Raw genomic sequence first — 23,147 nt, forward strand, 5'->3', positions numbered from 1 at the left:
GAATGTGGTACTGAGGATGAAACCCGGGCTGCAGGCATGGCAGGTGAGCACGCTACCACTTGAGCCACATCCCCATCCCAACTTCGCACATTCTTAATCTTATCAAGTCATGTGGCACTTCTTGAATATAAATTTATCTCATCATAACGAGGCTAGCAAAATCTTGTCTCATTTCCCTTTGAGTTCACTGCTCAGGACATTCCAATATTGGGAATCGAACCTAGAGCCTCGGGTATGCCAGGCGGGCGTGCTGCTACTGAACTTCATCTCCTGACACGGAGATTTTTTTTAGACACGGTCTCCTACGTTGCCTAGGGTGGCCTTGAACTTCCAATTCCCCTGCCTCAGCCGTCCAGGTCCCTGGGATCAGTGGACCACCGCCTCAGGCTTCAGGCTGCATTAAGTGAAGAAGCGCAGACACCTCCGCCAGGTACTCCGCTTGTGGCCACACCCCGTCGCCTCGCCCGATCCCTGCCCCGCCCTCCAGGCTGGGTCCTGGTCTTTGTTCCCGCCCACCAACCACACCTTCTGGCTTGAGCTTCCTTCCCGGTCCCACCCTTGGGCCTGGGCCCGTCCCAACCCGGTGCCGTCTTCCAGGCTTCTTCGTGAGATCTTTTTCCCTGGACTGAACCCAGGGATTTGCGCTTGCTGGGCTACATTCCTAGCCCCAAGCTTGGTCCCTGTCCCCTTCCGAACCAGGCTTTCTGGGCTAGGTCCACGCCTGGGGACACGCTCTTCCGCCCACTCCCCGCCCACTCCCCGCCTTTATTCCCAGCCCAGCCTCCGTCCTGGCCACGCCCCCAATTGGTTCCCGCCCAAACCACGCCTTCCGGGCTTGGTCCTCGTCCCAGCCCCGCCCCTGGGCCTCACCCAGCCCCTGCGACACCGCCTAGGCTGGGTCTTAGTCTCTAGCCCGGCCCCCGGGCAGGTCTGGTCTCGAGGTGGTCCGGTCCTAGAACCTGACCACATCCTTGCGAGAGGAAAGCGGGAGGTCCCGCCGGGTGCTGGAAGTCCGGCTGCCGCCCCTCCCGCCGCCTAGGCATTCCCGAGGGAATCCCGACTTCGCTTTGACCGGAAGCGGAAGTACGTGGCGGCGGGATCATGGTGACTCTTACTGACCTGCCGGATTCGGTGCTGCTGGAAATCTTCTCTTACCTCCCGGTCCGGGACCGGATCCGCATCTCCAGGTGCGGCCCCTCTCCTCGGGGGAAAGAGCCGGGCAGGGGGCGCACCCGGAGATGCGGCTCCGGCCCCAGCGGGGCCGGGGTCGTTCTAACGGCGGGTCCCCTCCCCCAGGGTCTGTCACCGCTGGAAGAGGCTGGTGGACGACCGGTGGCTGTGGCGACATGTCGACTTGACGCTCTACACGGTACGCGGGGTCGGTGGCGCGGGCCAGGGCTTCGTCTGGATTGGTTGGACCCGAGGACCAGCCTTCCCACCCTGGGACGGTGTGTCAGGAACTGCAAGAACTGGCCCTTGGTCAGCGCAGGCCTGGGATTTCCCGTCAGGCAGTGTGGGCCCGTCTCAGGGCCTCAGTGTCCCCGTCCTAGATCCCTGCGGGACCGGCGCGCGTGCTGAGTCCACGCGAGGCCCGTGGTCAGTCCCAGTCCCGAAAAGAAAAGCTCGGTCGTGGGGCCGCGGTGCGGAGAAGGGGCTTGCAGCAGTGCCTGGCCCTCCTCGGCACCCAGGAAATGCTGGTCTGTGATGACATTGTCAGACGCTGATACCAGTTTTTTGTAGCGAAATTATTTTCCCGAGTCAACTGATTTTCTGAATAAAATTCCTGAGTAGTGCGACCAAACCATTTCCACTTTCTCTCATTTGCACTTTATTTTCTTTGTGTTTATTATGAAATATTTCAACTATCCAGAAGTGTATGGAGGGTGATATTACAACCATGTCTTTACCACCTAATTTTTTTTTTTTTTTTTTTTTTTTTTTGGCTATACTGGGGACGGAACCCAGGGCTTGCTTGTGTTAGGTGACCACTCTAGCACTAAGCTGTATCCGCCACCCTGTTTCTTTTCTTCTCTCATTGTTTTTTCTTTTCCCCCTTGGTCCGACTGAGGATTGAACCCAGGACCCCTCTACCACTGAGTTACTCTCCCGGCTCTTCTTATTTTTTGTTTTGACATAGGTTCTGGATAAGTTGCTGAGGCTGGCTTGGAATTTGTGATCCTTTTGCTTCAGCCTCCAGTCGCTGGGATTACAGGCCTGTGCTGCCGATTTCCGTGGTCTTTTTAACTTTTTATTTTTGAGAAAGGATCTCACCAAGTTACCCATGCTGCCCTGGGACTTTCAATTCTATTCGCTCAGCCTCCCAAGTAGTGAGGATTGCAGATGTGTGCCACTGTGGGGCAGATCTAACCTAAACTTTGTTTTATTTACTGCACATCATACGTGTGACAGACACCTGTGTGTATATGTAAACACACAATATACGTGTACACAGTAAAACATTTATAGGTCTACTTGTTGTCTTATCCTTTTCATAAGTAGCCAGTATTATAAAGAAGATTTGTAACCTTACTTTCACATCATTTCATACGTGTGTTCATAAGCAGTATATAGTATAGTGAATGAATTTCTGAACAATTTCCTATTTAAATAATGCTGTTTTTTTAGCACATAGAAATCAAGTTCATTCCTTTTAACTTATGTATCCATTTTCCTGTTAATAGATGTTTAGATTATTTCCAATAATCTAAATAGTTAAAATCAGTTTCTCAAACTTTACTGTGTATATGAATCACTTGGGGTTCTTATTAAAATGGTTAATGGGGTCCTAACCTCTCCATTTCTACTCCAGGTATTGTCCTCATTCTGGAAATCTTCTCTTACCTCCCGGTCCGGGACCTGATCCGCATCTCCAGGTGCGGCCCCTCTCCTCGGGGGAAGACACTTTGGTTAACAAGAATAGCCTTGTGATTGTCTTCTTCTTTTTCTCCCCCCCCCCCCCCCCCGCCACACACACACCAGGGATTGAACCCATTGAGCAACATCCAGCCCTTTTAAAAAATTTTTATTTAGAGACAGAGTCTCACTAAGTTGCTTAGAGCCTCACTAAGTTGCTGAGGCTGGCTTTGAACTTGTGATCCACCTGCCTCAGCCTCCCAAGCTGCTGGGATTATAAGCATGTGCCACTGCGCCCAGTGATTGTCTTCTTTTGTCCAGGTGAACTTACACTGAAACCTGGAAGTGCACTTTCTGAGGAGTAAGATCATTTAGACTTTACCATATTCAGTTCTTAATCCAACATTTCAAAATCAGAAAGCTTGCAAAGTGAAGCCAGGCTTGTTCAAGCACACCTGTGGAATCAGCTACTCAAGAGGCTGAGGTTAGAGGATTACTTGAGTCCACAAGTTTGAGATCAGCCTGGGCAACATAGCAAGATCTCATCTTTAAAAACAGTAATGCCGGGGCAGTGTTGCACACCTGTAATCACTGAGGCAGGAGGATTGTGAGTTCAAAGCCAGCCTCAGCACTTGGCGAGGCATTAAGCAACTCAGTGAGACCCTGTCTCTAATAAAATATTTAAAAAGAGGTGAGGATGTGTCTTAGTGGTTAAGTGCTCATGGTTCAATCCCCAGTACCAAAAACAAACAAACAAAAAAACCCCAACAACAAAAACACTTGGAAAGTGAAAAGGTTTTTTTTTTTTTTTCCAAACCAGGTACAAATTTATTTGGTAATAAAATCTTCCCCAACCTGGCATAAAGCTATCAATACCCCTTTTCTTTTCCTACTCAAAGTGTTTTCCATGATGTTTCTTTTTTTCTTTTTTAATATTTATTTTTTAGTTTTCGGCGGACACAACATCTTTGTTTGTATATGGTGCTGAGGATCGAACCAGGGCCGCACGCATGCCAGGCGAGTGCGCTACCGCTTGAGCCATATCCCCAGCCCCCATGATGTTTCATAAGAGATTATGACCCATGGGCTGGGGTCCTAGCTCAGTGGTAGAGCACTTGCCTACCATGTATGAGGCATTGGTTTCAATGATCAACATCACATATAAATAAATAAATAAAAAGTCCATTGACAACTAAAAAAAAATTTTTTTTTTTAAAAAGAGATTATGACCCTATAGAAAAATTGTTTTCATTGAGATCAACAGTTTTTGAGACCTGATGTTGCTATGTTGTCCAGCCTGGTCTTGACTCCTGAGCTCAAATGACCTTTCCACCTTAGCCTTCTGAGTAGCTGGGACTATAGGCATATAACCTGTTTTTTTGTTTGTTTGTTTTTATTGTTGTTTGGTGGTTCTGGGAGTTGAATCCAGGGCCTAAGTCATGCTAGACAAGTGCTCTACCACTGAACTATACCCCCAACCCTAAAATCAACTTTTTAAAAACCATTTTATTATAAATACAAAAAAGTTGAGAGAATAGCATAGAGAATCCCAAATACCCAACCTTAACGTTTAATTACATTTATTACCTGTTTATCCATTTGTGCATCTATCTATTCAGTGCTTTCTCAGTCCATGAATCCATCTTATTATTTTTAAAATTCATTCAAGTAAGTTGCAGGACTTAAGTCTACTAAACATTTTAAGCACACCTGCTATTTGCTGGAAATGAGCATTTGTTTATAGTTTTCCTTTTATGTTGTTTGAATGAGGTTTATCTGTGTTGTTCAGATTGCCCTTAAACTCCTGGACTCAAGCAATTCACCTGCCTCTGCCTCCTGAGTAGCTGGGATCACAGGTGCATCACCATACCAAACCCCCCCCCTTTTTTTTGGAGGTGTATTTACCAGTGAAAGATAATTTTTAAGAAATTATGCAAGTCATGAATGATTCTTCTGGTAAATACATTGAAATTGCTACAGGCAGAGCTAAGCTGTTGAGAGTTGTCTCTGTTAACCCCTTCCCCAGAGTCATCACTATTATTGCTCCGGAGTATTTCCCTCTCTCCCATCTTTTATGCATTTACAATGTACATTTTGCTTTTACAGTGCAGTGATTAGAAGATCCAGATCAGGTTTTGGAGTCAGGCTGTACTGGAATCCTAACTTGATTCCCCCCGCCCCACCCTTTTGTTCTTTCTTTTGCGTGTGTGTAGCTGAAACTGGAACTCAGGGTCTTACACATGCTAGGCAAGTGCTCTACCACTGAACTGTACCCCAGATTGGTGGGTACATTTTAACAAATGAAAGCATTAGGTTTTTTTTTTTTTTTTGATAAAACATGCATGATTCAAAATGCAAAGTAGCAAAAATTCATGTCTCCTTAAGGCCTTAATTAAGGTCTGCTCTCTATTTCTCTCCCTCACCTTACCTTGTTCTTTCTGCCAGAGGCAGCAGATGTTGCTATTTGCTTGCTTGCCTGTGTGCAGGGGGGTGGTGGGGAAATGGAGTTTGTGGGGGGGGGGTATGGGGATTGAATCCAGGGATGCTCTGTCACTGAACTGTACCCCAGCCCTTTTAAAATTTTTTAAAATTTTGGCTGGGCATAGGGGCACACACCTATAATTTTAGCAACTCCAGAGGCTGAGGCAGGAGGATGGAAAGTTTGAGGCCAGCCTCAGCAACTTATCAAGATCTTGTCTCAAAATAAAAAATAAAAGTATCTGGGGATATATATCTCATAAGTAAAGTTTTCCTGGGTCCAATCCCCAGTACCATAATTTTTTTTTTTTTTAGGTTTGTTTGTTTGTTTGTTTGAGACAAGAGTCTCACTAAATTTTCTCTCTATACTCTTGCCTCAGCCTCCTGAGCTTCTGAGATTAAAAGCATGTGCCACTGCTCCAGGTTCCTGTTTGCTTTTGTATCCTAGGAACACAAACACATAAACAGTTGTTCCATGGTATCTGCTAGGGATTGGTTCTAGGATCCCCTCAGATTCCAAATTTCTTAGATGTTCAAGTCCCTTTTTTAAAAAAATGGTGTATGGGGCTCAGTGGCAGAGAGCTTGCCTAGCATGTATGAGGCACTGGGTTTGATCCTTAGCACCCCATAAAAAATAAACAAAATAAAGGCATGCTGTCCATTTATAACTGCAAAACATTTTTTTTTTTTAATGGTGTAGCATTTGCATAGAATCAATGCACATCCTCCTATAGATTTTCTTTCTTTTTTCTTTTTTTGGTACCGGGTATTAAATTTGGAGGCATTGAAAATGTACAGTCTAGTTTTTTTTGTCATCATTCTCTAAACAATACAGTATAACAATTACTTTCTAGCATTCACATTCTACAGTTATAATAAGTCATTCAGAGATGATTTAAATTCCATAGGAGGGCTGGGGTTGTAGCTCAGTGGTAGAGCGCTTGCCTCACACGTGTGCAGCACTGGGTTCAATCCTCAGCACCACATAAAAATAAGTAAATAAAGATCAACTAAAAAAATATATATTTCAAAAAAATTTCCATAGGAGCTGGGCACAGTGGCTCATGCCTGTAATCTCAGCAGCTCAGGAGGCTGACATAGGAGGATTGAAAGTTCAAGGACAGCCTCAGCAACTTAGTGAGGCCCTGTCTCAAAATATAAAAAGGGCTGGAGATGTAGCTTTTCTTCCCCCAGCATATTCTAACTTACAATTGATTCGATCCACTGGTGTAGAACCCATGGTTACAGAGCGTCAACTGTGTTCTTTCAAAACAAAACAGGTGTTAGTGGTTTCCTGCATTCTATGTTTCTGAAAAAACTACCATATTGCTTCCCAAAGAAGTTTCCACAGCAGATCATGAGAAAAGCTGCCTCTCAGCATCCTGACTCACATTTGATGTTGTGAAACTTAAAGAGTTTTCTTAAATATCATCTTTCAAATAAAAATTAACTTTGTCAGGGTTGGGGTTGTGGCTCAGGGATAGAGTGCTTTCCTTGCATGTATGAAGCACTGGGTTCAATCCTTAGCACCACATAAACAATAAAAATAAATAATAAAGTTATAAAAAATTAACTTTGTCCATTGGCTTTTTGCCCATTTCAAATTTTGCTAACCATAGCTTCTACCCTTGTGAGGTTCTGGTAAGTAGCCAGTATTTCTAACGAGTTAGTTTCCAGGGACCCGACTTGCTGGTCTAAATTTGGCCGAGAATTTTGGTATTTTTTGTTTGTTTGGTTTAGGTACTGGGGCTTTAGCCTGAGGCACTTTTCCACTGAGCCACATCCCAAAATCTTTTGAGACAGGCTCTTTAAGTTGCTGTAATTTTTAGAGCATTATAGTTATACATAGTAATTGGGTTCTTTGGACAAAATCATGCATGCATGGGGCTGGGGTTATGGCTCAGTGGTAGAGCGCTTGCCTAGCACGTATGAAGCACTGGGTTCGATCCTCAGAACCACATAAAATAAATAACGGTATTGTGTCTATCTACAACTAAAAAAAAAATCATGCATGAATGGATTTTGATTTATTCCATTTCAGTCCGTGGTGCCCATCACTTTCCTACCCTTCCTCCCTCCCCCATTCTTCTTCCTCTGCCCTAAAAATCTTCCATTTACTTATTTATTTTTTATTTATTTATTTTCGGTACAGGGGATTATACCCAGGGGTGCTCAACCACTGAGCCACATCCCCAATCCTTTTTATATTTTATTAGAGACAGGTTTCGCTGAGTTGCTAAGGGCCTTACTACTTGCTGAGGCTGCCTTTGAACTTGCAGTCCTCCTGTCTCAGCCTCCCTTGCCCCTGGGATTATAGGCATATGGCACTGCGCCTGGCTATTTATTTATTTTTAAAATATTTTTTTTAGTTGTAGAGGGACACAATATCTTTATTTTATTTATTTTTACCTGGCTCTGAGGATTGAATCCAGCGCCTCATGCGTGTGAGGCAAGCACTCTACCATTGAGCTACAACCCCAGGCCCTATTTATTTATTTTTGATTGGTGCTTTTGACATATACATAAAGGTGGAATTTTTTATGGTATATTTTTACTTGCACATGACATGAGTTGTTAGATTCATTCCACATTTCCTTCCCTTTCCCATACGTCCTCCCTCTCTCTCAATCTCCTCTATTCCACTGATCCTCCCTGTATCACCACTGATATCTAATCCACCCCATTTCCCCCCTTATTTTGCTTTAGCTTCTGCATATGAGAGAACATTCCACCCTTGATTTTCTGAGTCTAGCTTATTTCACTGAGCATGACGTTCTCCAGTTCCATCCACTGTTAAATGCCAAAATTTCATTCTTTATGGCTGCGAAGGACTCCATTGTGTATATGTACCACATTTTCTTAATCCATTCATCTATTGATGGAGCATCTGGGCTGGTTCCATAATTTTAGCCACAAAGATTTGATTCCTGTGTCAAAAGTAGTCAACAAAATTTATACCAAGTAGACTGGGTATGAAGCTGGTAGAGCATGTGCTTAGCATGCACAAGGCCCTGGATCCAATACCCAGAACCATAGATAGATTATATGCTATACATTTCCTTTTTTTTTTAAATCTGCATAATGCTAGGAATTAAATCCAGGGCCTCATGCTTGCCAGGCGAGTTGCTCTACCACTGAGCTACACTGAAGTCAATTTCTTTTTAAAGTAATATGTACATACAATGAAGTGAACTGGGTTTTCAATTGTATTTTGTTTTATTTCTTTCCGCTGTACTGGGAATAAACCTAGGACCTTGCACTTACTGGGCAAGCACTCTACACTTGAGTTACATACACCCCCAGACCTTTTTTTAAACTTTTACTTTAAGACAGGGTTTCACTGAGTTTCTCAGGCTGGCCTTGAACTTGAGATCCTCTTGCTTCACCCTCCCAAGGAGTTAGGATAAGGGGTGTACTACCCCACCTGGCTCTGCTTGTGTTCTGTTAATTTCCCAGGGTCAGGCAGCTCTGATTGTTACTAGGCTGTGACTGTTTTTAATCATTTTTTTTTTTAACCTAGACCTAATTTACTCTGGGTAATTTTTAGCCTTTTTTTTTTCCCCAGCTTTATTCTCTGTGGTTTCTCTCTCCCAGAGGTGGTTATGAAGAAAGGCTTATAGAGGGGTGGTTCATTTTGTTTCCCTGCTCCATCTGTTCTGATCTATTTGGACCCACCCCCACCCCCGAGACACACACACACACACACACACACACACACACGCTGGACTTCAGCAGTCAGAATGGTGAAGTCAGACCCTCCTGCTGTTCCTGGGGAGGAGGCTGATGTGGAAGGGCAGAAACCCAGGAAAACACCCAAACCCCTGCCACAAGTAGTCAGGGGCCTTGGGAACCCTGTACCTCTCACCCAGTCACCCCAACCTCTGGCTCTTACAGATGCGGCCTAAAGTTATGTGGCACCTTCTTCGCCGATACATGGCATCTCGGCTCCATTCCCTGCGGATGGGTGGCTACCTCTTCTCCGGCTCTCAGGCCCCCCAGTTGTCCCCTGCCCTGTTGAAAGCCCTGGGCCAGAAGTGCCCCAACCTGAAGCGCCTCTGCCTGCACGTGGCTGACCTGAGCATGGTACCCATCACCAGCCTGCCCTGCACCCTGAGGACCCTGGAGCTGCACAGCTGTGAGATCTCCATGGCCTGGCTCCTTAAGGAGCAGGACCCCACCGTGCTGCCCCTGCTCGAATGCATCGTGCTGGACCGTGTCCCTGCCTTCCGTGACGAGCACCTGCAGGGCCTGACACGTTTCCGGGCCCTGCGCTCGCTGGTGCTAGGTGGCACCTACCGTGTGACCCAGACGGGGCTGGATACCAGCCTGCAGGAGCTCAGCTACCTGCAGAGGTTCGAGATGCTAGGTTGCACCCTCTCAGCCGACAGCACCCTGCTGGCCATCAGCCGCCACCTCCGAGGTGTGCGCAAGATCCGGCTGACCGTTGGGGGCCTCTCTGCTCCTGGCCTGGCTGTCCTGGAAGGAATGCCAGCCCTGGAGAGTCTGTGCTTACAGGGCCCCCTCATCACCCCAGAAATGCCCACTCCAGCTGAAATTGTTTCCTCCTGCCTCACCATGCCCAAACTCAGAGTGCTTGAGCTGCAGGGGCTGGGCTGGGAGGGTCAGGAGGCTGAGAGGATCCTGTGTAAGGGGCTGCCCCACTGTATGGTCATTGTTAGGGCCTGCCCCAAAGAGTCCATGGACTGGTGGATGTAACTGTGCCACTGTCCCAGCTTTCACAGTTGATGAAAGCCCTTGATGAAAGACCCTCTGAGCAGCAAATTGAAGAGGGCAGCTTATGGGGCTTGAGGGAACTGAAGGTGACAGGAGGAGACAATGAAGGCCTTGGGCCTCCAGACAGTGGGAATCATTGGCCAGCTGTGTGGCCTCAGCCTCAGCAGCCTGCCTCTGGAGGCCCAGTTCCCACATCTACAAATAGAGATCCGAGCTACCTCAGGATTATGTTGCATAGCCTTACTCTGACAGCCCCCGCCCTCAGAAGCCCTTGATGAAGGCCATCCTCCAGGTCATCCTCAGAGTTGTCCTCACCACCAGATGGGTGGAATTAAGAGCTAGAAGGATCTGAGGGGCCAAGTCCCCCCAATGATACCTGAAAAGACTATACATGTGTACCCACACGCCTGTGCACCATTTCTATATCTACATACACACAGGAGGCACAGAGATCAAGGGCAGATGAGGCTTGCCATTCATAATCAAAATGTTCATGAAGGTTCTCAGTTGTATTTTCTGTATTTTCTACCTTTTCCAAGTTTTCCACAGCAGATATTATTTTGCTATTAAAGAAAAATAATGAATTTTTTTTCAAGAAAGCATTCAGTTTATTCATTCCTTAAGCACCTCCTGTTTTGGCAGGCAACATTCTTGGTACTGGGGCCGCAGCAGTGAGCAAAACAAAAGTTCTTGTACAGCTCCAAGAGGAGAAGGCAGGGTGTGAACAGGTTCATGGAATAATTTTGGAGCCTCTGAGACAATTAACCAAGGTTATGTGATAGAGGCATGGGTGCTTGGTAGAGAGGGCAGGGTTGAGCCTCTTGGCAGAGATCTAAGTGGTAAACCAGCTGCAGAGAAAGCTGGGGAAAAAAGATCCTGAGGTGGGAAAAAACTTAGCATTTTCCAGTAATGGGAAGAAGGTCTATGGGCGGAGTGAGCAGGGAGGAGAAAGCCAGGTTGGAGAGCAATGGGGGAAGGGCAGGCAGGGCCTCACAGGTGGCTCAGGTGTTAGGGTTTCGGTAAGTAACAACTCTTTTCCTGTCTTTTGAGTCAGAACCACTTGAAGGACGCAGGTGGTAAAAGCCTGAGCATTTGCTTGCCCATGAGATAAGTGTTACTTCTGAACCCTTCTGAACCGGGTCTGAGGGTGTGTGGCTAAGCCCCGGACTAGGGGCTCATCACCTGCCTGGAAGGCAGGGCCAGGACTAAGAGGGCTGGGCTGGGTCTGCTGATTCCTTATTCTAAGCTCACCCATCAGAGGAGCTGGACATGTTTCTTCCTGCTATTCCACTTGGCTGGAATAGAAATTCCTTCTGTCTTGCCAGGATTGGGGTGTGGGTATGCCCCCAATGAGGCCATGGTTAGGGTCTTATTGTCCAAAGCTATGACCAAACCTACCAGCTCTAGCCCAGGACGTTTGGGAGACAGGATTGAGCCAAGTTAGAGCACAGAGATTGGCATTTTCACAGCTGCGGGGGTGGGGAGGGAAATAAAATTAGGCCTGTTTTGCTGATGGAGGCTGTCAGGAGAACTGGGTTCTGTTTGGGGGAATATGATGGAGGGTCCACATCAGCCACACATGTTACCATGGTTTGGATAAGGTTTGAATTTGTCCCCCAAGAGTTCATGTGTTGGAAGCTTGGTCCCTAGGGAGGCAATATGAGAGGTGGTGGGACCTTCAAAGGATGGAGTTAGGGCTGGGGATGTGGCTCAGTGGTAGAGCAATTTCCTGGTATGCATGGGGCCCTGAGTTTGATCTTCAGCACTACAAAAAAGAAAAAAGATGGAGCTTAGTGAGAAGGACTTAGTAGGGATTGTAGGACTCTAACCTCTCTGGCTTCTTTTTGATGACAAGACTTGTTCCTTCCTGACATGCTGATGCCATTGTGACATCATTAGCCATGAGGTTTGTATCAGAGGCACGTTAATGCAGGCATCATGTCCTTGAACCTCTAGAACTGAAAATAAGCCCTTTTTTTCCATTATGAAGTTAGCTTGCCTCTATCATTTTGTTATAGTAATGAAAAACAGATTGATACAGTTGGGCTCTGCAAGTTTATTTTGGCTTATGTTTTGGGAGGCTGTGGGATAAGATCAGGCAGATCCATTGTTTTGGGGGCTCTGGTTAGGGTGTTGGATGCCAACGACAGGGAGCATACAGTAGAGCAAATAGCTCACCACATGAGCCAGGAAGCAAAAGAGAAAAAGGCCCTGGACATAATCCTATTCAAGACCATGCCCCTAATACTACCCTATCACCTAAAGATTCCACCAGCTAGGAACAGTATACCCTGGGGACCAAGCCTTTAACACACAGACCTTTGGAGAACACATATAATCCCCTACAGTTATATGTTGAAATTCTAGCCCCCAAGGGGGGGCGGCGTTAGGAGGTAATTAAGTCATGAGGACAGGGACCTCATGAATGGGACTAGTGCCCTTTTCAAGAGGCCTCTATTAGGGTAGCTGGCACAAATGTCCACGAGAGAGACAGCTCTGAGTCAAGCAAAGGTTTATTGACAGAGAATATCTGCCAGGCTGCCCTTCTGCTAGGCGCAGCCGCCTGCTGGGAAATACTTCTTAACTATATAGTCAAGTACAAGGAAACAGTTTAAAAATAACCCATCTGGTCCTGTGATTGTTACTCGGCATCTTTGTTTTGATTTTGGCAATTAGGGACTCTTGGAGGCGGGCTTAACAAGAAGGTCATGCCTGGGTGGGCTTCTTAGGATGGTGGGTGCTGATTTTCAAAATGAAGTTACTTTGGCCTAAGGACTTAACAGTCTCAACTGGGCATGGTAGTGCATGCCTGTAATCCCAGCAACAATGGAGGCTCAGGCAAGAGGATCACGAGTTCAAGGCCAGCCCCAGCAAATTAGTGGGGCCTTCAGCAATGTAGTGAGATCCTGACTCAGATTTTAAAAGTGGGGGCTGGGGATAAAGCTCAGTAATAAAGTGCACCTGGATTCAATCCCCAGGGGGTTAAAAAAAAAAAAAAAGCCCTGGGCTGGGGTTGTGACTCAGTGGTAGAGCGCTTACCTAGCATGTGTGAGGCATAAGGTTTGATTCTTAGTACTGCATATAAATAAATAAAGATCCATTGACAACTAAAAAAAAAAAAAAGTCCCAAAGAGACTCTTGCCCATTCCACCATGTGAGGATACAGAATGCACTATGAACCAGGAAGCCCTCCTAGACATTAAAACTGCTGGTGGTTGATCTTGGACTTCCCAGCTTCCAGAACTGTTAGGAAAACATTTCTGTTATTCATTCCTCTTTATCCACAGAGGATGATTCTAGAATCCCTCACAGATACCAAAATCTTCAGAAGCTTATGTCCCTTATATAAGTATTGGCATAGAACCTACACACATCCTCCTCTGTAAGTAATCTCCAGGTTACTTATGATAACAATATAAATGTCACATAAATTACTGTTATTCTGTATTGTTTAGTGTATAAAGACAAGGAAAAAATGTCTATGTCTAGGCATGGTGTCCTACACCTGCAATTCTAGAAGGAGCCTGAAGCAGGAGGATTTAAAATTCAAGGCCAATCTGGGAAATTTATCAAGACCCTGTCTCATAATAAACAAACAAACAAACAAATAAATAAATGGAAGGGACTGGGCATGTGGCTCACTGGTAGCATGCCCCTAGTTCAATCCCCAGTACCCACCCCTAAACACACAGTCTGAACCTGTTCAGTGTAGACAGACACAATTACACTTTCATGTGTTCTTTGTCCAACTTTGAATCCACAGATGCAGCTCTCCATGGATACTGAATGTTGGCTGCATTTTGTCACAGGAGCAAGAACAGATCTTCCTTGGGGTTTACATTGCAGGACATGGCTCCCAGGGGTTTTAAGGAATACAGTTAGTTAAGTTTCTTTCTTCCCATGAGGACCTCAATCTTCAATATCCTCAGTGGAAACCAATGTGGATGTTGAGAACATCTACTCCTTAAACAAAAAGACATTATCTGAGCTTTTTTACTTCTTTCTGAAAAAAAAGCCCTTTTCTACTAATATTTGAGATATTTCTGTGTGTTCTTATTGTAGTATTACCTTTCCATCTGTTGCAATAAGCTCTCTCTCTCTTCTTCTTCTTCTTCTTCTTCTTCTTCTTCTTCTTCTTCTTCTTCCTCTCTCTCTCTCTCTCTCTCTCTCTCTCTCTCTCTCTCTCTCTCTCTCTCTCAGGGATTAAGCCCAGGTTCTAATTTAACCTTATCCACAAAACACTCAAATCAGTATTTGCTAACCACTGACCTACATCCCAGCCCTATTCTTCCTCTTGAAATGGAATTTTTTTATTGAAGTCTCTATTTACCAATGTCCAGAGTTCTTTTCACTTGATAATGCAAAACAGACAAATGAACTAAATCCTTGGAATCATGAATGATTCCAAAACACATCTTAAACAGCTATTGACTGTCTTCACTTTAGCATCAGACAACTTCCCACCCTCTCATCCTCCAAACCACTTTCTCCTTAACTTTCTAGCTATTCTTCCACATCATACCTTTGCTTCCCTAGAGTTCACAAATAACAGAGATATTTTTAAAATGTTTCAGATAATGTTGCATTTTTAACTCCAGACCTTTCCTTCAGTGGCTCCCCATTGCAATCAAAGTAAAACTCAACATTTTTAGAGTTGCTCAGGTGCCCCTGTTATGATCTGACTCTGTGACTTATCTGGTTTTACTCTTCCTGGTAGTTTACCTTCGACCTAATCCCCCATTCACTCAAACCATTTCAGACACTGAGGGTTCCGCTGTTGATTAAAGAGGTCAAACACTCTCCTATCTCATGGCCTTTGCACTTGCTGTTTATTCTTCCCTCAGAAATTTACATTTTCTAAATTCCTTCAGCATTTTGCTGGGAATGAAGTGGAAATATTATGTGTAAATATAATTATATATAATTATAATTATGTGGGTCTGTTTTCTCATCTGTTAAACTGTTGCTATCTACTCCCATCCCTAGCCCAAGCAGTGGGAAGATGCTACAACCCAAAGATACAGTGAGACAGAAATATGTTTTTGGTTTTGTTTTTTACAGTGCTAAGGGGTTAGATCCTTAAGCATGGTAGGCAAGCACTCTACCACTGAGCTACATATCCAGCCAGAAAGTGTTTTTCTTGTTTATGAGAACTTTCAGTACAGAAGATTTTATGGTTAGTTTCAAAAAGCAGCTGCTTGGGATGGAATGTAAAACCACCAGTATACAGCAGGAGGCAGAATATCACCTGAATTGCCATGTAAATCATTAACATCTCAACAGGAATATGAGAAAACCTATATGTCTATCTCTTCACCCTTGTTTGAGATAAAGTGAAAATAACTATTTGCTGGGCATCAACTTTATCATCTGGATACTCTGGTTTAGCATTTGTGATTTAAATTAAAACATGTCCCTCATCTTCCCAAAGACCCACATAACAAATAAAGGAAAATTTTAATGAAACTAGTTGTGTTTACATGAGAAATGCATATGTGTTATCTGTCATTTTTGTAAATCTGTATCCATATTTCATTCTGTAAGTTCACTTCATAATTTGCATTTTCACTGTACAAAACTAAATAGGTCCAATTTGCATGTATATCAACTTATTTTTTTTATTTTGGGGCTGCTGGGGATTGAACCCAGAGGGATTTTACCATTGAGCTACATCCCCAGTCCTTTTTGAGATAGGGCCTCACAAAATTGTTCAGAGGGCAGAATCTAGCTAAGTGGTGAGACTGACCTCAAACTTTCAATTCTGCCTCAGCCTCCCAGGTGCTGGAATTAGAGCAACTCATCACTTGTTTTCAGTGGACAGTATTAATTCAACAGCTGGTAAGTAAATGAATTAATGGCATCTCCCTTGTCTTAGGATATTCTTTAGATTGACTGAACATTTCTTAATCCTGAGAGGATCTTTACACTGATTCTTGGCATTCTGATTATTGCAGAAACATATGTTTTAATTTTTTATACTTAATTTTGTTGCAATGTGAATGAATTATTTTTTTTTTAAATATTTATTTATTTTTTTAGTTCTCGGCGGACACAACATCTTTGTTTGTATGTGGTGCTGAGGATCGAACCCGGGCCGCACGCATGACAGGCGAGCGCGCTACCACTTGAGCCACAGCCCCAGCCCATGAATTATTTTTTGCTATTCACATTTTGAATTTTTTCTGTTCAGGCAACATTATATTGACTCCTTTTACAGATCTTATTGTAGTTCCCCCCCCCCCATATAAATAAAATGCTTTTTACACACACACACATACACACACACACACAGAAAAAAAAGAAAGAAAAGAAAAAAAAAAGGTTAAGGAAGAACAGTATGAATGTATGAATGATGGTTGATTTATTTTGCGGATCGGCAAAAAAAAAGAAGATAGGGAACAGTTGCAAGAAAAACACTTTGAGCATCCTGAGATCTGGCCAATGGAGGTCCCACTCACCGACTTCCATCCCCAGCCTGGTCCCCATCATGGCTCCGCGCACTGGGCTTGGAGTCTACTTTAGCCGATTCCACAAGTCTCACGTCCATCTTATGCCTCGCTTTCTAGGACGGGTCTTCAACCCGAGCCACGCCCCTAAGCCTATCCTCCCTCTAGCTCCGCCCACGGACCCAGGACCAGGTTCTAGCTTCAGGTTCGGGTCTTCTCCCGGGAGCCCTATAGCCCCGCCCCTTCCGGGCTCGCCAAACAGGAAGCGGAAATGCAGATATGCAGGACCGCAGAGCAAAGCGGCCTCCGCCTGCCTGGGCGGCCGGGCCAGTTACGGCCTGCAGGATGGGCGTGTTGCGGAGGCTCCGTGGGGTCCAGGGGCAGGGTGGGCCAGGCTGCAGCGGAAACTCTTTACTAGATTGTGGAGCATCTCTCCCCAGGCTGCCGGCTGTGGCCCTGTGCCCTGGGACTCCGTCTCCTCAGGAGGCGGGCTGACGGGGCCTTTTCTCCAAAAGTCGCCAAAGCAACATCCGGGTCTTCTCTCCATAAAAGCATCTCTATGCTTGGGGCCACCGTGACTTGGGTCCAAGCTTCCTGCAGCCCCGTAGACTTGGCAGTGCCAGCGTGTCCTGCTGAGCACTAATGATTGAAGAGGGTCGCTTCCGAATCCTTGCGTAGAACTCCTCAGAACAGCAGTATTGAGGTCAATTCATATGTGACAAACTGCATGTTTTAGTTATTTTGGCACTAGGAATTGAACCCAAGGGCACTTTACCCCTGAACTACATGATCGGCACTTATTTTTTATTTTTTAATTAAATTTTTTTTGTAGTTGTAGGTGGCAGAATGCCTTTATTTTATTTATTTTTATGTGGTGCTGAGGATTGAACCCAGTGCCTCATGCATGTAGCCCCTGAGCTACAGCCCCAACTCCACTTTATGTTTTTTTTTTTTTTTTTGACAGGGCCTTGCCAAATTGCCCGTGCTGGGCTTGAATTTATGACCCTCCTGCCTCTGCCTCCTGAGTTGCTGGGATTACTTGGTTTACGCTGCCATGCCTGGCAAATTGCACATATAAAAATGTACATTTTGATGAGTTTGGACATAGGAATACATCCATGAATCAATCATCATCATGAACAAGGGGGGGCTGGGGCTCAGTGGTGGAGCGCTGGCCTAGCACCTGGGAGGTGCTGGGTTCAATCCTTAGCACATAAAAATAAATAAATAAAGGTTACTGTGTCCAACTACAACTAAAAAATATGTGGGTATGTAAAATATATATATAATATTGAACAAGGGCTGGGGACAGTAGAGAGTTCTCCAAGCTAAGCTTAAATTAATTTTCATGCAGAATAGCCTTAGTTTGTGAGAGAGTTGGTCCATTTCAAAATATCAGTCAGGAAAATAAAGAGGCTAAGGTGGAAGTGTACCTCAGTAGTAGTGCACTTACTTACCTAGCATGGACAAAGCCCTGGGTTCCCTAGCACTGAAAGAAAAAAAAAAAAAAGGCAGTTTTAGGTTCACAGAAAAACTGGGCAGAAAGCACCAAATTTACATATTATCTTCTACTCCCCCCACCTAGCCTCCCCCATAATCAACATCCTGCACTAGAGTAGTACATTTGATATAATTGATGAACCTATATTAATCAACATGTCAATATTATCCAAAGTCCTTAGTTTACATTAACTTTTTTGGAGGGGGACAGGGATGGGGATTGAATCCATAGGGGGAACTTTACCACTGAGCCACTGCCGCGTGACCAGCACGCTAGCTTCTTACTAGAAGTCCTAAGCATAGAAGTTAACTAGTGAGATCAAAAATAAAGACACATAAACTCAATTTACCTTTTTCTTGACCAGGTCAGAGAGGCCCTCCCTGGCTCCTGCCTCGAGCCACCTGGTGGGGTATCGAGGTTTACACAGGAAACTAGTAGGAGAGAGGGAGGGCACGCCTTTTATTGGGGAACAAGAAATTCAGGGGAAAATTCCATCCAATGAAGGTCGAGGGGGACAGCATTCCAAGGTCAGGGTCAGTGATTGGTCTCAGGGTCAATGGTCAGTCACACCCCCACACGGATGGGCTCTCGGGCTCTCGCATCTAAAAAGGGTGGGGATAAGTTCTGACACAGCTTCACCAGAACCCCTCACACCCAGTCAGGGAGGTGCCCAATCAGGTGTGAGACCGGCTTCCCACAAGCCACAGCTCCAGTCTTTTTTTTTTTTTTTTTTTTTAATTTCGAGACAGGTCTCACTAAGGGTTTACTCTTTATATTGTACATTCTGTGGATTTAACAAATGGATAGTGACATGTATCCATCATTATAGTTCCAAACAGAAGTTTTGCTGCCCTAAAAATACCCTGTGCTCCACTTATTCATCCCTTCCTCCCCTCCACCTCTGGAAACCACTGTTCATTATACTGTCTCCATAGTGGTGTTTCTAGAATGTCACATATTTGGAGTAATACAGTAGGTAAGCCTTTTCATATTGGCTCCCCTCAGTAACTATGCACTTAAGATTCATCCATATCTTTTTATGGCTTGATAGTTCATTTCTTTTTAGTACTAAATAGTATTCGATTGCCTAGAGGAATACCATTTTTATTTTTTATTTTTTTTGCAGTGTTGGTGATTAAACCCAGGGCCTCTCACATGCTAGGTAAGATAGGTAAGCACTTATTGTTAACCATTGTGCTGTATACACGTGCTAGGCCAGCACTGTACCATCAAGCTATATCCTCAGAGCTTTTTAGTTTTTGTTTTGAAACAGGGTCTCACTAAGTTGGCCAGGATGTTCTAAAATCCTGGATTCAAGGGGTGGTGCCACACCTGTTATCCCAGCTACTTGGGAGGCTGAGACAGAAATTAAGTTTGAGGCCAGCGTTGGCAACTTAACAAGAACCTGTCTTGAAATAAAAACTAAAGGAGGACTGGGGATGTAACTGAGTGCTTGAAATCGCCTGGGTTCAATACCTAGTACCCCCCCCACCAAAAATAAAAATCAAATGACTGCATTCAACCACTCCTCCTGCTTCAGCCTCCCAAGTAGCTAAGACTACAGGCATGGACTACCACCATGCCTGGAGCTGTCCTTCCTCTCCCTTTCCCTTCCCTCCCTGCTCCTCTCCTTTCCTTAGCTTCTTTAGTCTTTCTTTTAACTAGAATGAATTTTTTTTCCCCAGAATTAGAGACTCAACTTATACTAAAAGAGTCAGTACTTCAGCCTGGGATTTTCAGGATTAAAAACAACAGGATGGAAAAGATAATGTTTAATGGAATAATACCTTGCCCTCCAAATTAGCAGAAGATTGGGAAGAGCACTAAGAGAACTGGGAGAGGCAACTGATAAAGGTGACATTTACCCAGTGTCTCAGGACAGTCTGAGTAGCATGAATTTGAGGATCATTCTAAGATTAGCTCAAAACATATTTTTGGTCTGAGAATTTTAACACAGTGAATATTTCCACAAGTAGATATTTACAAGTAAATATTTCCATAAATGTGACTCCAGTATTTAACATTTGAAACATAATTTAGTTTTAAAATATTTCTTGCATATAATCATTCTTGGTCTTTTGGTTAAGATCAAGTATAGTATATGTTTTCATCAGTTTAATATTTATCACATAAATTCTTCATGTAATAAGTCTGTTATGATAATGACTATAATGGAGCCTTCTGATGTAGCAGCTACCTTATATAACATGAAAGAACTCAAATAGGATATGACCTGTATTTATGTACTGAAAAAGAAAAGGAGACTTGTCTTACTCATATGCTTCTAATACATAAGAGTTTGGTGTGGGGAATTGCTGGGGATTTAACCCAGGGGCACTTAACCATGGAGCTTCACCCCCAACCTTTATATTTTTTGAGACATGATCTCACTAAGTTGCTGAGGCTGGTCTCAAACTTGCAGTCCTCCTGCCTCAGCCTCCCAATCACTGGTATTACAGGTGTCCAGTGGCTTATTATTATTATTATTATTTTAAAGACAGGCTCTGGATATATTGCCCAGGCTGGCCTCAAACTTGCTGTACTCTCCTCTCTGCCCCGCTCCCTAGTAGCTGGGATTACAGGGTGCTCCTCCACACCCAGCTTACAGAATTCTTATAGGGAGAAGCTTTTTACTGGCATGAACATGGGATAGCATTAACCATGAAGTATCCTTGAATCAACAGGAACGGGGACGCACAACAGAGCAACTCTGACTGTGAACGATGTGGATGAGGAGGAGGATTTTGCAGTGCTGGGGATCGAATTAGGATCCTACACCTGCTAAGCACGTGCTCTACTACTACTGACCTACACTCCCAACCCAATGGAGAAAAAATGTCTTAAAGGACTCTATTCTAGCTGCCCCACCACCACCACCCCCGCCCCCACGGCCCCTCTGGAGTGAGGCCCAAGCTCCTCGCCCAGCTCGAAGCGCCGCGGGTCCACAGTCACCGCTGCCCTGGGGCGTGACAGGAGGGGGCAGAGACCCAGCCCCTGCGCCCAGACCTGTGCACCTACCTGGAGGAGCTGCAGTTGCGGCCGCCCTCCTCTCCTTGCCACCCTCCCAGCTGGCAGTGGCGCCTGCTCATTCCAGAGCCCCCGTCCCAGCCTGTGGTTGTGCGGAGGGAGGCAGCTACAGCCACAGGAAGGGACTGGGAAGCCGCTCTTCGGTGCCAGGAGGCTGAGGAGGGGCTGGGATATGTGCCTTTCCCCCCGGGGAGTAGAGCGAAGGACCCAAAGGTGTGTGTGTGTGTGTGTGTGTGTGTGTGTGAGAGAGAGAGAGAGAGAGAGAGAGAGAGAGAGAGAGAGAAGCTGAATTGGTTTGTTCCCCTGCCTCTCAGCCTCTAGGCCACCTTCCCGGGGAGGTAGGGGCAGGAGCATCAGGGCCTGGAATGTATGAGTGGGGCCCCCAGCTCAGGAGCTACCCGCGCCCCCACCAACAGGGTGCGGAACCCCAAGGTGAAGGACGGCTGGAGTGGCAGGGAGAGCAGGACTGGCAGCCACCACACCCCAAAACTCCCTCAGGTCTGCCCCCAGGCTCTTGTGCCCAACCTTGCCTGCGTGGGGGCGGGAGGTGGGGAGGCCCCAGACCTGGTAGCCTCTGCCCAGAAGAAACTTCATAAAAAAAAATCTTGACTGTCCTGGGACAAGTGGCCCTGGATGGGCAGAAGACAAAGCCTGAAAAGACCCAAGAAGAAACGAGGAGCAAGCTGGGACTATGCATCCTCCTCACTGCAGCACAGAAGAGACCCAGAGAGAGGGCCAGATGGCTTTTGGAATGAGGAACATCAGGGTGGCTTCTTCCCGTGTGGCCTGTGGCGCCTTGGAGCTTTCTACAGATGCTAAGTCCAAAGGAGGAGGTGGAGGAACCTACTTTCTCAGCTCCAGGGCTCTTCTCTAAAGCAGAGCTAGATTTTTAAAAGGCCATATAAATACTTGAATGTGGGGAGCCACTCTGAATGATTCGGTCTTCCAGCCTGGAGGGGAGAGGCTGTGACTGTCACTACATCTCCTTCTTTGTGTGTAGATAAATGTTTATGAGATCGTGACATTATGGATATGGTGTTTGACCATAAATACTTGGTTACTTGCCTCACATGTAACAACAAAGGAGTTCTAATTCCTACAAATTTACTACAATCCCAAGAGATTAATTTGCAAGCGATTTGGATAGCCTCTTCCATAAAGAAAATGCCCAAATGGACAACAACAATAAGGAAAGGTGCTCATTCATTATCAGTAACCAAGTAAGTGCAAGTCCAAACCATAAAGTGACTGTACTACACACATAACTGAACAGCTACAAGTAAAACTGCATGAGTGACAACTTGATATAGTTGGCACATGTCTGTAAACCTAGCTAGTGGGGAGGTTGAGGTAGGAGAATTGCAGGTCTGAGACCCACTTGGGCAACTTAGTAAGACCCTGTCTCAAATAAATAAATAAATAAAACACCTGGGGATGTAACTCAGTGGTCGAGTGCTTGCCTCGCAGGTGGGGGAACTCCTGGATTCAAACACCGGTCCTGAAAAACAACCAGAAAACAACTAAAATGAATGATCTTAGCAAGGGTTGGTTAAGATTTGCACACATTGCTGGTAGAAGCACATTTTTGAACAGCAGCAACTAAATAGGAAGTGTTCATAATGCAACAGTAATGCATGCACATGTGCACCAAAATACATATAAAGACTATCAGAGGAGCATCATTTGAAATAACTGTAAGTTGAAAACAACTGAAATATGGATCAACAGAACAGTGTGTGAATTGTGGCATATTTTTTCTATGGCACGCTATTCAGCCAAGAGAAAGAACAAACCACCAGTAGATAGATGCAACAACTTGGAAGAGCCTCACAAACATGTTAAATGGGAAAAGCCAGACACAAAAAATGCATAGTGGGGGCTGGGGATGTGGCTCAAGCGGTAGCGCGCTCGCCTGGCATGCGTGCGGCCCGGGTTCGATCCTCAGCACCACATACAAACAAAGATATTGTGTCCGCCGATAACTAAAAAAATAAATATTAAAATTCTCTCTCTCTCTCTCTCCCCCCCCCCTTTAAAAAAATGCATAGTGTTTCTTTAAAAATTAAAAATGGACAAAATCAACTAGAGTGTAAGATGTCAGTGTAGTG

General features: G+C 45.1%; 1 protein-coding gene across 2 annotated transcripts; it reads left to right on the plus strand.

Annotated features, from left to right (window-relative positions):
• The first annotated feature begins 641 nt into the window (after window positions 1-641).
• Window positions 642-10,664, plus strand: Fbxl12 (F-box and leucine rich repeat protein 12). 2 transcript variants are annotated; one of them, XM_027955284.3, is made up of 3 exons: window positions 642-1,187; window positions 1,297-1,369; window positions 9,226-10,664. In XM_027955284.3, exons 1-3 carry the CDS (start codon window positions 1,102-1,104, stop codon window positions 10,045-10,047), a joined length of 981 nt encoding a protein of 326 aa, XP_027811085.1. In that variant the 5' UTR covers window positions 642-1,101; the 3' UTR covers window positions 10,048-10,664. The 2 variants fall into 2 exon arrangements, with proteins under 2 accessions (XP_027811085.1, XP_071458984.1); XM_071602883.1 differs by lacking the exon at window positions 642-1,187 and adding an exon at window positions 2,810-2,873 and having other exon boundaries at window positions 1,343-1,369.
• The last annotated feature ends 12,483 nt before the right edge of the window (window positions 10,665-23,147 follow it).

This window comes from Marmota flaviventris, chromosome 1 (genome assembly GCF_047511675.1).
Source record: "Marmota flaviventris isolate mMarFla1 chromosome 1, mMarFla1.hap1, whole genome shotgun sequence".
Classification (NCBI taxonomy): Eukaryota; Metazoa; Chordata; class Mammalia; order Rodentia; family Sciuridae; genus Marmota; species Marmota flaviventris.

Bases quoted from the DNA above. Each gene is read 5' to 3' on its own strand.
- Fbxl12 (XM_027955284.3), top strand. From the start codon at position 1,102: ATGGTGACTCTTACTGACCTGCCGGATTCGGTGCTGCTGGAAATCTTC. The intron at 1,188-1,296 runs GTGCGGCCCCTC...CCCCTCCCCCAG, and splicing joins GACCGGATCCGCATCTCCAG to GGTCTGTCACCGCTGGAAGA. The intron at 1,370-9,225 runs GTACGCGGGGTC...TGGCTCTTACAG, and splicing joins TCGACTTGACGCTCTACACG to ATGCGGCCTAAAGTTATGTG.